A 16384-nucleotide genomic window follows, 5' to 3' on the forward strand; every position below is an offset into this window, starting at 1 on the left:
AAGGTGGTGGAGACTGTCCACGTCTCCCAGAAATACAGCAGTATTGAATGGCAAAATTAAGACAGAGGCTTAACCCTTTGAGATAGAGGCAGTTCAAACCCTTGGAGGGAAATCCTGCCTGTTCTCTGCAGAGAGGCAGATGTCTATCGTAGTGTGATAGGTGCAGTTTGGAGAGCCAATCCAGGGGCACTTCCCTCCCCTCCCCATCATGTGTCATAGAATTCAGACCTGCAGGTGCCCCTCATACCGCTATGCATGGCGGCTGATGGCTCCCCATTTTTCCATCCCGGGTAACAGGAGCAAAGATGCTTGGCAGGTGACCGCAGCAGCTGCACTAGCACAGAGCGGATAAGGTACGAGGGGGAAGGTCTTTTTGCCCCACAGGCCTAGAGAATTCTTCAGCACAGTGTCCAGCTGCTCAGGGCCCTGACCAGGACAGGATCTGTGGGCACACTGAGAAGGCATCACTGACTGGAGACCTCATTTGTTATGTTTTCTCTGTAGCCAGAATGATGAAGAAAAAAAAAGTAACAAATGCATACACCTCTGGGGCAGTGCCTCCCTTGCGAGGGCATATTTCCTGATACCCACTTACAAGGGGGCCCACCAAGCCTAGTTTCATGTACGCAGACTTTGGAAAATGGTTTCTACGTCCATGCTTGAAACTTTGCCTAGTGAAGTGGTAAATTATAGACAAGCCCTTTAACCCAATAACTAGTAGAGAAAGTGAGTCAGACTATGCTTTCCCACAAGCGAAGAGGCGAGCTGGGTCAACAATACATTTGGCCTAAAGGAGAGCCTGGGTTTAGATTAACCCTCCCCCCCTCCAACCATGCCCAGCCCCAAAGAAAAACATCACTACTCTGGGAATTAAGTGAATCTGAAGCTGTGACCCCTTGGCTCTTAAAAAGGCCAATACATCTGAACAGGCTTTGAGGGAGCCCTGAATGGGTTCCACTGTGAAATCATGGTGTGCGAACCAAGGCAAGTGGCAGGTATAAAGCCAACCCCCTGCCATGCCACTTAATACAACGTTTTCTAATCCGCTTCTCTAACAATGTAGGAGCCCGTTCGGCATGCAGTGGGGACAGATTAGTCATCAGAAATGAAACAGACCTGACTTCACACTTTTGCTTGTTGGGAACAGTGGTCAGAGGAAGGACTCCAGAACTCTGATGGGCACACTGGTCTGGAAACGCTAAAACAGCTGTCACAAAACTCTCTCACTGAAACAGAGCCACAAGATGGTGTTTCCACAATATTTTAAAATTCACTCAGACTCGGTTGGCAGGGAGTAGTAACTAGGTTAAAACCTGCGCTAAGGTCACCCTTAGGCTCATAACATCTGGAACAGATGCAAAAAGCTTTGTATAATCTTAACACGCTTATGCAGATTCAGTTCACACTGATCTCTGCAAATGTTTAAAATAATTACTTTCTTTACTGTGATTTCTTAAGTTTATGTCAAAATAAACATACATAGACACACAATGACAAACATGTGAGCATCTGGGGACACAGCAGACTGTCAGTCTCTCACTTACTAGGTAAATCCACATTGTCTTTGGTAGAGAGACTTCATAAGATGTCACAGCAAAGTGCTCAAGTGCCAACGTGGATTTTCTGAAACCTTGTTCCATGAGCTTTCCATTGATCTGTTTGCTTTCAAAACATAAATTTCCCCACACTGAACTGCGCTAAATGCTATTTAGTAGCTAATTAACGTTCTGTGCTGGAAACCTCCTGTAATTGCACTTCTTTCACCTTTTTAGCCTTTGTTCTCGAGGGAGCTGAAGCTGTCCTATGGCATTTGTTCTGCTCAGTCCTAGCTTACAAGCGTAAGTTCTTTCCTGACCAGCGAGACTGCCAATCACAGCTGCAGAGGTCGTGTCAGACCGAGTTGGAGCACCATACTACTGACAAACAGGCTTTGCTTAGCTCAGCGTAAAGGGAAAATAAATTATGAAAAATAATTTTACCCACTGAAACTCAATTTTATCTGTTGAAACAATACTTTTAAAAGCTGTGTTATTATTAAACACGGTCAGAGCATGAGCTGTTTGTATTTTGACTGCACTGGCATCGGCTCCTCACTAAACAGGGAGAGAAACAGAGAATGACACCTTGCAACTAGCACTTGTGTAAGTGGCGATCGCTTCATCTGCACAGAGCACAGGAGAAGGCAGCAGCTTTTACAGTCTCCCTTCCCTTTCCTCTGCCCACGAGAGGCTACGGCTATGTCTACACTGGCAACTGAGCAACAAAACTTTTGTCGTTCAGAGGTGCTTACGCCCCCCGAAAGACAAAAGTTTTGTCGTGACAAGTGTCAGTGTGAACAGTGCATTGTCTGCAGGAGCGCTCTCCTGTCGACAACACAAACGCTGCTCGTTGGGGGTGGAAGTATTTTGTTGGCAAAAGTGCCGACAAACAGCGGCTACGTTGCCCGACTTTTAGCGACATGGCTGTGTAGTATAGACAAAGCCTAGCAGTAAGATCATGGATGGGCTTTTGCCTTAGCATTGAATGCCATGAACACAAGCATGACAAAGCGTGTCAGTACAGTGCACCAAAAAGGACTAAAGGAAACCTGACTGTTCCACTCTGCCTTTTGATCAGCACAATATGTTTGTTCTGGAGGAGCAAAGATCAAATAATTTGGTTTGGTCTAACTGCCCATTTCTCTCCAGTAGCTTTTCCTCTCTGAACACACAGAATGCCCAGAGCTCGGAAGAACACACACTGCAGCCAGTGCGTCATCACCAAGAATCTTTTTATGTAAAAGCAAATCTGCAAGGCTGAGAAAGCAGCTCCCTCCACACAGTACAGGGGTGCTCCTTTCCTGCCCAAGCTCAATATAAACAGTTGAGCAAGAGGGCTAACTACACTGGAGACTTTGTTGCCTACTAATTCCTACCGTGATGAAACAGTAGTGACCTGGAAGGAAGGAGTGGTTTTGGCTGGCAATAAGGGCATTATGAGACCAGCCAGGGCTATCTTCAAGAGGGCTCCTAGCTACTATACAATAAAAGGAAGGAGAACAAAAATTGACAATTCTTGAGTTAATGGTTTTGAATTTAAATGGGAAGGAAAAACCATCAGGAGTTTGTAGTAGATCCAATCAAATTGCAGAACTTAATATACACATACACACTCTTAAACACAGGTAATCTTTTCCAAAGATCAGACTGATAAACAGTTGACGTCTGCTTAGGTAAAACCAAAGCAAAGACTTTCTCCGTAGTGGGTAATAGTGGCAGGGCTAACAGTTTGATGCTTAGGAATAAAAACACACAGTACCTGAAAAACCAAACATAACAAATTGTTTATGCCATTCAGTGATGCAAACTTTACCTTTGTTTTCAAGGAAAGTATTTCAAAAGCTGAATGACAGATTTTGACAACATTTCATAAGAGAAGGGGCACCTCAGGCCAGGACTTTAACTCATTAATAATTTAATCAAAATGTAACACTTAAAAGTTCCTGAGATGGAAAAGGTGATTTCTCAGCAAAGCCCAAAGAAGAATGTTTACCTTTCAGCCCACTGCAGCCTGGGAAAGGGGAGCGTACTTAGCGATGTGTTTTTTTGTTTTTTTTTTTAAATCAATGGATTATTCTGGCGTTGGTTTTTTTCGCAGTTCCATCCAGGTTAAAATAAAATTGTCAACTAATTATGCTAAATTACAAACAAGCCTTCAAAACCCCAGTCCCTTGAAAGCTCTGAAGATTATCTTTGTTCTTATATTCTTGGCTCCAAGCAATGAAATGGGAATTCAGAAGGACTTTCTACTGACAGACCAACTCTCCAGGCTCTGTGCTGCTGCTGACCCAAAGTTAGCACAGCCAGCATCACCCGGAGAGAATCTTACTGCCATTACAAAACAGTGTTAGAGACTTCCCAGGGGGAAAAGTTTCTCTGAGGTGGCAGAAGAGAGTGGGGAAAGAGGACAGCTGACTAAAAGGTTGTTTTGGAGGGCTATTGTAAGTGCTTAATATTGTTATTATTGCAAGGACTGAGCCAAGGTGATAGCTACGTAGATTCCTTTGCATACCACTGCAGCTGTACGTTTAGAAAGGACCCTTGTTGTTCTGACTGAGGTAAAGCAATCCTCCCTCAGAAGACAGAGTACCTGCAAGACCAGTTTATCTCCAGTCTGGATTAGGATCTCTGGGTGTTACCATAACACAACTAACAAACAAACAATCATAATATCACCAATTACCTGGAAAAACTCATTTTATTGTAAGGCCTCTAACAACAAGCTGGTACAGCTGTCCTGTCCTCTAATCCCACTTAGCAGGCTCGGCTTCTCAAAGCGCACCCTTGTGGGATCCAATGGCACCACATGGTTTCCCCTCCTATGGGCAACTGTGAGCATGACCCCATTGGATCCCTCAAGGGGATACAATTTTGCTCCTTTTGCTGTCAAGCTTGGATCTGCTTCATTAAGGGGTAGTCTACACACTGTTTTTGTACTGCTATATCATTTTAGAAACAGATACAGCTGAAGTGGTGCAGTTCCCTAGTGTGGATGAAGTTATAGCAGTATGCAAGGGCTTATAACTTATTCTCATTATGGGAATGTGTTTCTAAGCCAGTATAGTTATAACAGCACAAAAGCTGTATGTAGACAAGCCCGAAATTTCATTAGCTGCATCCGATGAAGTGAGCTGTAGCTCACGGAAGCTTATGCTCAAATAAATTTGTTAGTCTCTAAGGTGCCACAAGTCCTCCTTTTCTATTAGCTAAAGTGGGATACCACCTATGACTCCTTCAGATTAGCTGTTTGTTGAAGAAAGCACCCAGAGAGTGAATGGCTTGGAGTCCAGAAGACCTGCACATCTCCCTGAGACTGGCCAGATGTTTACAGGAAACCACCATCTCTTTTGCCCCCGGGGAAAGGTTATTTTGCCAGAAGGCAAAGCAGGAAAAGCAAAGCTCCTTAAGTGGTTCTCACTTCCTAGGATATGCCAAACATGTGGGAAAGGCACCTGTCACTCAGATACATGGGGCTTTAGAACACAAATACTGGGACTCAACATTTCAGTTGTACTATGGAAGGGAATAATTTGGTCATTTGTCCATAACACAGTGAGGCCAAAGTGGCCGTTTCTACTCAGGACCGGAATAGCAGCAGGTGCCGCACATCAGACGTGAGGGGTAAGAACTGCACTTTAAGACCAGTACACTGTACTCATTCAAAATGCACCATGGTACCTAACTGCATATTTAACACTTCTAAAAGTCAAGACCTTTAGATGTGTCATGTGTGTCCTCCCACTGTGCCTTATGGGAGAGAAAGGAAGCAAATGTTTTTCCCTTGTCCTTGATCTGAAGGCAGCCAGACGCTCCAGATCTCTCAGTCCTGGTTTCTCAGAAGGGGAAAGATCAGAGGCCACGTCCCCCAAGACTAGGTGCTTTATGCAAGGTTTTCTTTGATCCACCATGATATGGTGTGTGCAGGTGATGTTCCTGATGGAGAGGCAGGGCCATCTCTCTGCATTAGTTTGAAGGTGGATGTGAGCAGCAGTAATGGTTACACAGAGAGTGAGACATGCTGGACAACTCTGACCTTCCTCCAGCCGCTGAGAACAAAGGTAAGCAGCAGACGGGCCATGCTGGAAGGTAGCTAAAACTTGGAGCCTAATTTTGACAGGCGCCTGCTTGGCCACACTCTAGTGGCACACATCATTTTCTTGCCTCTCAAGTGATCATATTGGTTACGTTTCCATGTATGAGAGAAGCAGGCGTGGGAGGAGCTAAGCAGATCCTCGTCCTCTGGGGCACATCTCAGGCAGAAGCCAGCTCACCTTGCTTTGGCTGCCCATTGCTGTGCTGGGAAAAGTCTGCCATCTGCTGGTCACACAAAGACCTCTGCTTGCTGACTTCTACAGCTAGCCTACAGGGGCAGTATTTGTTTTTTAAAAGGTCCATTAAAAATAAAGTGCTAGTTTTCATTATTTTAGGCACAGGCTGGCACTTGCTGCCAAACTCTAGGAAGGCAGGCATTACAGTGCAGGGCAACAGAACGACATGCCCCCCCTGCACCACAGAGAACTCACCATCATGCTCGCCAACACGCAATGTGCATTCAACTCTCTGGGACTGGCGATGGACCCTTTGAATTCCCTCCACCCATCAGGGCTAACTGCCAAGGCCAAAGGAACATTAGAGCCAAGGGTTGGGGCAGAGTCTGGTTGGTTTCCAAAGATGCCCTTGGCGAGTCAAGTGTCTCCTTGGGAACTGCCTCTCAGCAGAGCATCTGGGACAAAGATGGCAGAGGGAAAACACAACAGGGGCTGAAAACCTGGTCACCACACAATCTGCTCTTTCAAAGCAAGTGCGTTAATTGTGAAGAGACAAAGTTAATTTTAAAAGCAAGAGTTAGAGCTATTTTTAAAAGAGCTGCTGACATCTCCGGAAAAGCTTTGGAAGGCATGCCAGGCAGTCCGCTGGCATCTCCTCAGGGTTCTGTTCTTGCCCCGATGCTTTATTAAGGCGTTCGGCATGTGCAGAGGACGTGTATTTCTTAGGAGCTCATCTGCTCTTGCTGCATATTCCCTAACTAAAGTCCCAAGCTAAGAGTCCCTCCCCCTCTCTCAATGATGCTCAGTTAGAAGTTGTCAATCTATTCTCTTCCATAGAAATCCAGCAGCAAATCCAAGTGAAGAAAGGCCTGCCCAAATTAATCCTCCTGCTGTTTAAATATTTATACAGGGCAAGATGGAGCCTTCTAGCCTTTCACTCTCTTGGTTTTGTCCCACCTTCTTTGCCTGGAGCACCACCACCTGACTACAAAGCACACTAATGGCTTCAGGTTAGCCAGTGGGGAGGCAGTGTGGCCTAGTGGCTAGAACACTGGACTGGGACTTGGGAGACCTGGGTTATACTTCCAGCTCTGCCGTTCACCTTCTGGGTGACTGGACGCAAGTCACGTTGCAACCTCGTGCCTCAGTTTCCCCATCTGTAAAACGGGGATAATGAGACTGATCTTTTAAAAGGGTTCTGAGATCTATGGAGGAAATGCGCTGTAAGAGCTGGTATTATTATTAGACAAACTCTTCCAAGCATTTGACTCTGTTCGACACCTCTCCAAGCTGTTCCTTACGCCTAGGCCACAACCCTGATGCCCCCAGATCAAAGGGAAGGAAAAACAAAAAGGCTGTAATTTCAGTGGAGCAAGAGCTTCTGGATATTTCTGCAGAGGTCCTGAGTGGGGACGGAGCTACTTGTCTTCAGACGGAGGTTTTACTTGTAAACTACAGTAAGTTCCAGGGTGACATGCTGGGGAATGAGAAGAGCCCAAAGCAAGGGAAGCTTGGGAGCCAACGGCCCTTCCCCACAAGCTCATCCCCACGGCTTACATCATTAGAAAGGAAGACGGCATGACACAAGATACTGCAATAGGTTGCAGGAGGGTTTGAATATAGAGATCAGTTCCCACAATTGTAAGAAAGAATTTAATCACTTCTGCTGTAGCAGTGATGCGGGGACTCTCATCCAGGCAGATGAATCCCAGCCCCCTGCAGACTTCAGAGACTCTGCCAATTCTCATTCATTTCAGCTCATTTGTCCTGTAATTTTTGCCTTTGCTTTATTCTGCAGAGGCCTGAACAGCAACAAGCCTCTCAGGTGAGCTGCCAAAACAACATGATGCAACACTGTGCACTCTGTTACCACCAGCTCCAGCAGCTGTCCTCGGTCACTCGGCAGCTCCCCCTGCTCACCAGTAACGTACTGATTAAATCCCAGGGAAGAGGGTTAACAACAGGATGTGCAACAAATCTGTAAAAATTGCATCAAGCAGGACTCCAGAGGAGCCTTTTCCTTGTGTTGTGTGTTCCCCCGAGACGGTCTGAGAGAAGAGTTTTGTTTCCTCTCTGAAATGATGTCTGTTTAGGACCACCAAGAACTAAGCTACAGTGCAGTTCTACTATGAAAAGTGGCTGTGTAAAAATGGCAGCTTCTTACAGATGTACTCTGAGGTGTGTGTATCAGAGTCAGATCCGCTGCTTTCAGTGGCTAACATATAATACTAGATATTTTTGCCAGCCCTGCACAGCAAACACAGCTAGGGAAGTGTGAGCTGGAGTATATTCTGGCTCATGCATCAGCAGAATTGGTAACTGAGTTCTAACAGCACAGCTAAAAGTTGCCTTTAATTCCACCTGTGTTATCCACTGGAGACAATTCCATGATATGTCCACTCCATCTTGAAGTCAGTGGGAGAACTGAGGCCAACAACTGTCCCCACAAGCAGTTTCACGTTTCTTTGCAAACTCCAGTGACTGCAGCTCATCACAAGTGTGGAAATTTTCTAGTAGTGCTGCCATCCATTACTAGGGGAAACTGCTGTTAACTGGGAGTTATTGTGGCAAGGCACAGAAAATCCTAGTTACAATACACAGCACAAAATCCAGTAACAACTCAACAGTCCAGATCTGGCCTAACCGTCAGTTAAAGCAACATTGAGAACTTTGGCTAAAAGATATTGTATAGAAGAGTCAAATGCTACTCACCCCCCAGGATGAAGGGAGGTACAATAAACCCATCTTTATTGCCAGGGAAATGGAGGCTAAGTAACTTGTCCATGGCCACACAATAAGTCGGGGCAGAGCTCAGATCAGAATCTGACTCAGTTCCCTTTGAAATATGAGACAACATTCTCTGACATCTAACTTAAGAATAACGGTGGAGTGGCAGGGGATGAGGAACAGGGGAGAAAAGGAAGAAGAGAACTACTTAAAAACAATTATGTCCAATTCTGCCACCACCAAATGAAATCCCTTAAAGAGCTACCATTATTTTTGGCAGCTCATGAAGTGAACATCTCCCTGTAGGCATGTGAATATGGAGAGCACTGGCAGTCTGAGCAGAAAGCAGCTCCCCAAATTCACAAGAGCACCCCACACAGGAGCAGGTGCCAGGCTCCACCAAAAGGGAGCTGAGAACGTGTACAGAAATGATCCCACTCTCCCCTTCACTGTTAGCCTTCGGAATTTTGCAACTCAGGTGAAAGCATCAACCACTACATGGGATTCCTGACAGCCCTGCAAACTGATAAGCAAACAGTTTATTTAACACTGGGCACTTTTCCTAATTTACAGTCATTTAAAAAAATTAGTTTGCTGTTTAAGGGTTCACACTGAAGCTAAAATGCCTCTAACCTATTCCTTTCCCTCCCTCCCCCCCATTCTGCACACACCAGCATGTTACTGTAGGGTCTTCCTTAGCATGAGGCTGTGTGTTATCACAGGGATGCTCCAGGCTGCATGCTTTAAGGTTGCTGCATTTGAAAGATGCACCGTACTCCTTATGTGAAACGTGTTCTGCCCAGCCTCCGCAATAACTTGGAGATTCCGTCTCTTCTGTTAAATCTTCACTTCAATGAAACCTACTGAAGCTATACTTGCACAGAATGCATCCAGCACCTGGAACAGTCTGTGCATGTTATACATTCTGAGACTCCCCCACTCCCACCCTTTCTGGTTTTCATAGATTTTAAGGCCCAAATGGATCACTGTGATCTCCCAGTCCAATTCCCTGTACAACACAGGCCAGAGAACCTCACCCAGTAATTCCTGCACAGGCCGTAGACTTTTACCCAATAATTCTGGCATCAAGCCGATCACTTCTGGATGAACAAGTGTTTCGCCTAGTTCATAGGAGTTCTAAGGAGTTTGGGCACCTGCTGCTTATTCCTAACACCTCACCTAAACATTATCACATTCCTCTCAGTCACTGGCTGCTGTGGGGGGACTGTGATTGGACAGAACCTGTTAAATGTATCCCTTTGGCTTTGTGAAGTGATCTCAGGGAAGGCACAGAATCTTTATGAAAACAACCCAAAACCAAGGGAAGAAAAAAAAAAAAAAAAACACAACGGGAGACATTTATTCCTCTTCAGAAAAGAATGAGTCTGCCAGCAACGGAAATGTTATCTACACTCTCATTCTGACTCAGATAGGGAACAGCAAGCAGAGGAAATTCAGAAACAAGGAGCCCATTTTCATGCATTTGACTCTAGGAATAAAAACAGGGAGCGAATGCAGGAAGCACACAGGAGAATGCTGCCTAACAAGATTTTAGAAAAGTTTCCCATGGAAAATTTCAGTTAGCAGTTTTCAGGGAGCGTGCTTTACAATGCCCTGTAAGAAAGTGCCATGGTGAGAAGCAAGGTGCCATATAAACTCATCAATTAGACAGAAGCCTGTCAACCCCAAACAATGAAATATCCATGTTTTATTGATCTGCTGCAAGTCACCTGCCAGTGCCACTTGCGCCAAAGGTTTCTTAAATCAGTGACAGATAAGGAAACATGCCTGTTTCAAAAGTGTCTTCAAAAGGTCGCCACTGCTTTTTTGAAAGAACGGCAGAAGTACTTTGGGTTAGCCACCAGATGGCTCACGCGAGCTAGATTAACTAACACGCCTGTAAGGAAATGCTGTAGCAATTCAGAGGTAAAACAAAGTTAAAATAAATCATGTTTCCTTCCTTATCACTATCTCTGCCTGAGATTACTAATGCTGAACGAATTTTAAAACTCTGACTTTTCACTGTTTATTTTTTAAATTTCAGTTGGGAGGTGAAATTTTAACTATTTGTGGGCTCCGTCTAGTCAACTTCACTCTCAGGGTCTAGAGCCCTAGCAAAATGCTGCTCTGTTTAGAAAATGCAGTCTTGCGGCTAAGGCACTGGATTGGGGTTTCTGAGATGTGGGCTCAGAGTTTGAGTGCAACACGATCTCACTGTACTTCTGTTCCCATCTGTAAAACGGGGATCGTTCATTCCCACCTCAATCTGTGGATTAAGTCCATAGTTTTGGAAGACAGACTGTAGTGATAAGTGTTACAGAAGAGCATATACATTAAACAGATAAAATTGGAGAAATATTTTTTGTTTTTAAAACTTTCCACTGAAACTGAGAAGTATTAATGGACGTATTTTCATTGCACTTAGGTTTTGTGATAACCGGCTTTTAAGAGGCCTAAATTTTAGGCCAAATTCAACCCAAGATTTGGCCTCGGCACCTTACAACATGAAGTTTCTTTGCAACAGTTCTACGTAATGCCAGGAGCAGACATGTCATCACCCAGTGACTACAAGCATTGAAAATAAATGCAAATTCCCCATAGATTTATTTAGACATTGTCCTGACAGAAAACCGCTTTCTAAAAAAGAAACTGGAATGTCATCTTAGTAGCGTCACTTCTTTCAAAGGAGCAGAGCCAGTTCCTAGATGGCTCCAGCTGACAGCTGTAGGCTTTGTTTAAAGTCTAAGACTAACTGAAGTGTTTCCATTTTTTAAAATCCATCAAGACTACAGAACTTTAAAGCACCACCACCCTCTGTGGAAGAAAATGCAATAAAGCATGTAAAATCCTACACATTGCAGCACTGTGCTAGTGTGAGAGAACTTGAACATGAAAATAACTAGAAACCTCCTGATAACAAGTGCAGCCAACTAATCTATTTTCATCGTTCAAGCTGAGGGAAGGACGTGGAGTAAACATACAGAATGAAGTTAGATTATTAAAAATGGCGATATTTAATAATCCAAAGTGTTGTGTGTGTTATTAATAGGGAAGTGTTTTTCAAAATCTGTTTAACAGCCTCCCTTTAATCCCAAATACCGTATGTAGCGTAAGAAATCCAACAATGTGCTGACTGTCAAAAGGGGCAAGGGCCAGTGTAGGATACCATGTTAAGATGCACAAGTTTTCAGACTAACATTGTTCTTCCATGTGACCTGAAGAACCATGCTAAATCTGCTCTGGGCATGTTAGGTGCCTGCATGCAGTACAACCCTGTGGCCACATGAAGGTGCCCTCACCAACAGGATGGATCACACACATGCCAGACAGCTGTAGGCTGCTGCACTATTCTGGAGCTTTTATTTAAATCACATTCCATTGATCTTCTCTACAGCTCCATCCCGGACAACCTTGGAGACCTGCAGTTACTTACGGTACAGACCAACTGCAGAGTGCGTCTGAACTGCTCAGAGCACTGGATCTTTATGCAGTGGCTCGGAGAGTGCAGCTCGACTTACAATTGACGTGGCACTTCCTTTATAAGCCCTGGCTGTTTTCAGGGTTTCAGATCATCCCATAAAGGAAAGTGGCAAAATCTGTCCAACCTACAAGGTTTCATAAATTCTGGGCATTTTTGAGACACAAAGGATGACCTGAACCCAGTTTCGGGGCAGTTTTAAATCACAGCAGTATCCTTACATTAGCCTAGTTGTGCCTAGGGACTGCAGCACATACAGCCCCACCACTGCTGAAGGATGGGAGCAACTACAGAGAATACAGGCCAGACAGATATGAAATATTGTCCAGTGCTAGTGCAATGTGCAGCAAGGATGCAGGTGCATTCAAGTCATTAACTCATTGCCAAGGTGTCGTTCTCATTCCCAAACAGAGCCTACTGCAGGCACCCCCGAGGAGGACTGGATCCCATCTAGATCAAAATTTCTCAAATGCAGCCACCATGACTGCATGCAGCCACCAGGGGCTTTTCGTCCACCCAGGACAGCCTCCTGGGTGGTGATGGGGTGGGGGAAGGACATCAGACCCTCCCCCTCCCTCCTTGTTGCTCCTGGATGCGCCACCTCTGGAGAGAGGTGGGGCACAACGCTGCAGGAGCAAGGCGAGTTCTTGACCCATGTTGGGGGAGGGAGTTTAGGTGGCAGGCTCCAGCAGCGGGACCTCAGGAACTTGCCCGTTCCAACCACGGGGCAGCGGGTACTGATGACCCCCGCCCCCGGCTCTGGCCACGCGACCCTGGCCTCCGGCTGCAAGGCTTCAGCCTCTGGCCCCTGGTTCCAACCCCAGGCTCCAGCTGCACAGTGGCAGGTGCTGGCCACGGGCGCTGACCACCAGTCTCAGCCACATGGCAGTGGGCTCCAAACACGGGGCTTTGGGCGCCAACCCCTGGCTCTGGCCGCAGGTGCTGACCCCCTGGCTCCGGCTGCACAGCTTCAGTAGGCCTCTGGCCTCCAGTTCCGGGCGCTGGCCCCAGACTCCAGCCATGTGACTCTAGCCCCTGGTGCTGATCCCCTGCAGCTCTGGTCCTGGGCTCCGACCACTCAGTGGTGGGAACTGGCCTGGGGTGCTGACCCCTCACCCTAGCCACACAGCAGTGAGCGTTGTCTCCAGCCACACAGTGGCAGGTGCTGACTCCTGGCTCCAGTCATGCACTCTTGGGCTCTGGCACCCAGGTCCGGGCTCTGGCCATGCGGTGGCAGGCACCAGCCCTGGGCACTGACCCTTCTCTCCAGCTGCATTGCAGCGGGCTCTGATCCCTGGCTCCAGTCACGCAGTTCCTGTCCCCAGCTCCAGGTTCTGGCCACGGGCACTGAGCCCAGTCCTGGCCGCATGGCAGCAGACACTAGGCCCCGACTGTGGCCATGCAACAATTGGACTCATCATCCATCCCACCATGGCCCGGGCCCCCGTTGCCTCCCGCGGGCCCGCATCCATCCCACCATGGCCCGGGCCCCCGTTGCCTCCCATGGCCCCGCATCCATCCCACCATCGCCCCGGGCCCCCGTTGCCTCCCCCTTTGCCCCCCCTCCAGGGCTTAAAGGGTCCTGGGACTTGTTGCGAAAAGTGATATTAACAAACATGCCATTATCACTTTTCACAGCAGACTTCTAGCCATCTGTGAAAAGCGATACTTGTATGTTGGTTAACAACACTTTTCGTAGCCTCCCAGGTAGCTACTCAGTGTGCTGTGATATTAATAAAGATACAAATATCACTTTTGACAGCAAGCCCCAGGTCCGGCGAAGCCCTGGACGGGGGGGCTGAAGGACAGGGCAGCATTATTTTTGTTCCTGAGGCTGCCAAAAAACCCTATAAATAGACACTACAATGATTTGGACGTGAGTCTGCGCATAGTTCATTGTTTTGCCTAAAGTTAATGAAGTATTTTAGGAACGCGTCAGTGCAGCCACCAGTGAGAGTTGGTGGCCGCACTCTGAGGCCACCAAAAAATTTGCCATGACAACCTCTTACCATAGTGAGACACATGCTAAAAGTGCCCACGACAGACAGGCAGGTTCACGTTCCAGGGGACTCAGTGTGAGCCTGCAGAATGAGTTTATGGGCACAGAAGGGTGGAAGAGTCTGAAGGGTTCCAGTCAGCAGAACGGGGAATGGCTAACTCAGGGAATTTTCCCAAAGGCTTTTCAAGTTAGATTTCAAGCAAGGGAATGAAGCAATGAGAAGGGGAATTAAAGCAAACCCAATGCAAGAGCAACTAAACTGAGCTCAGTGCAGCTTTTAAGCACATTCGCTTCCTTATGTTCTTAAGCCTTCAGCCTCCTTTCACCTCCACCCCACCCCACCCCACCCACCAGGAAGCTGTAAAAATGTGACAAACTCACCTGCTTTCATTATCCAGAAACACAGAGCTGCTGCCTTCCCCAAGGGCTTCACTGATGGGAGAGAGGCAGAACGGGGAGGAGAAGGCATCAGAATCAGAGTCAAAAGTACTATCCCTGCTCACATCATCAGCAGACAGCTCCAAGGAGCCCTCGTCCTCCCCCTGCTCTAGCCTGTACTCCAGCCCTTCCTCTGTCCCCTCCACTGACAACTCCGATCTGTTCTGCTCCTCCTGAGAGCTGATTGTCGATAAGATTCCTGAGTCACTGTGGGCAGGCTGTGTGGAATTGTGGGTATCGTCAGTTGCCAGGCAACACTGAGACAGCTTCTCCCCTTCTTCAGAAGGGGAGCCGAGGAGAGCCACATCTCTGACAAGCTGAGATACAGCCAAGATCTCGTCGTCTTTCGGGATTACTGCTCGTTTCTGATCAGTTGGGGAAGCCTGCTGGACGGTGCCAAACCCCTGAGTGTGGCGGCCACGCTTGCGGGAAGCTTTACGGACCGGGGAGCTCTCAGGGGTCATATAGCGCAGGGCTTCTTCATCCTGCCTCTGAATACGAGAGTTTGGGACCCAGGCAAGGATAAGCGTAGTACCAAGTAGCTCATCTTTCTCCATGTACAAGCATAAATAGCCTTCAAGAGAGCACAGGACCAACAAGTTAGGACTTAAACTGTATTCTCAGGACATTTATCAGCCATATTTAGCCCCTGCCCCCCTCCATTGCCAGTACAGCTGGGCTAAAGCAATCCAGTCATTTGGCAGATTTTCTCCTCCACAAACAGACTGTGAAATTCTCAAATATTCATTATTTGCAAATAATCCCGTTGAATCTGCATATGGTTTATGAATAAGTAGATAAGAACTGCTATACTGGGTCAGATCAAAGGTCCATCTAGGCCAGTATCCTGTCTTCAGACAGTGGCCAATGCTAGGTGCCCCAGAGGGAATGAACAGAACAGGCAATCACCAAGTGATCCATCCCCTGTCACTTGATGGACCTGTCCTCCATGAGCTTATCTAGTTCTTTTTTGAAGCCTGTTATAGTCTTGGCCTTTGCAACACCCTCTGGCAAAGAGTTCCAGAGGCTGACTGCACTGTGTGAAAAAAATACTTCCTTTTGTTTGTTTTAAACCTGCTGCCTATTAATTTCATTGGGTGACCCCGAGTTCTTGTGCTATGAGAAGGAGTAAATAACACTTCCTTATTTACTTTCTCCACACCAGTCATGACTGTATAGACCTCAATCATATCCCCCTTAGTCATCTCTTTTCCAAGCTGAACAGTCCCAGTCTCATTACTCTCGCCTCATACGGAAACCATTCCAGACCCCTCATCATTTTTGTTGCCCTTTTCTGAACCTTTTCCAATTCCAGTATATCCTTTTTGAAATGGGGCGACCATATCTGCACATAGTATTCAAGATATGGACATACCATGGATTTATACAGAGGCAAAAAGATATTTTCTGTCTTATTATCTATCCCTTTCTTAATGATCCCTAACATTCTGTTTGCTTTTTAAACTGTCGCTGCAAAAACACTGAGTGGATGTTTTCAGAGAATTATCCACAATGACTCCAAGATCTCTTTCTTGAGTGGTAACAGCTAATTTAGACCCCATCATTTTGTCTGTATAGTTGTGATTATGTTTTCCGATATGCATTACTTTGCATTTATCAACATTGAATTTCATCTGCCAAATACCTACTGGGCTGGGTAGCTACAGAAATCACATGCCATCATTTCAGTCCCCTGATTGGATGAGTTATGCAACTAATCAAGAGTGAATTTTGAATTACAGACTTTTATGTCAGATTTGCACTGTTGTTTATTTATCCCCATTCTACGTGGGCACTAAACACTGGTTACTCCTGAGTATTTGGTCTAGAAGGTTCCTGGAAAGCCAACCCAAAATAATCACACACACACACACACGTCTAATGCAAACCAATATTTGCAAAATAATTATTTTGCAATATTAAGCCAGTAGCGGGT

The 16384-nt window shown here is 46.3% G+C and overlaps 1 protein-coding gene across 5 annotated transcripts in view; it reads right to left on the minus strand.

Annotated features, from left to right (window-relative positions):
* Positions 1 to 16384, minus strand: part of TBC1D16 (TBC1 domain family member 16) — a 38134-nt gene that overhangs the window by 10526 nt on the left and 11224 nt on the right. For 4 of the 5 annotated variants that reach the window (XM_074972108.1, XM_074972106.1, XM_074972107.1 and 1 more), the window contains exon 3: positions 14392 to 15022. In XM_074972108.1, coding sequence (XP_074828209.1) covers positions 14392 to 15022 — 631 coding nt within the window. Of the gene's footprint in view, positions 1 to 1116; positions 1261 to 14391; positions 15023 to 16384 lie in introns of those variants that run through there. The other variant, XM_074972110.1, reaches the window with a different exon arrangement.

This window comes from Natator depressus, chromosome 14 (genome assembly GCF_965152275.1).
Source record: "Natator depressus isolate rNatDep1 chromosome 14, rNatDep2.hap1, whole genome shotgun sequence".
In the NCBI taxonomy this organism is placed as follows: domain Eukaryota; kingdom Metazoa; phylum Chordata; order Testudines; family Cheloniidae; genus Natator; species Natator depressus.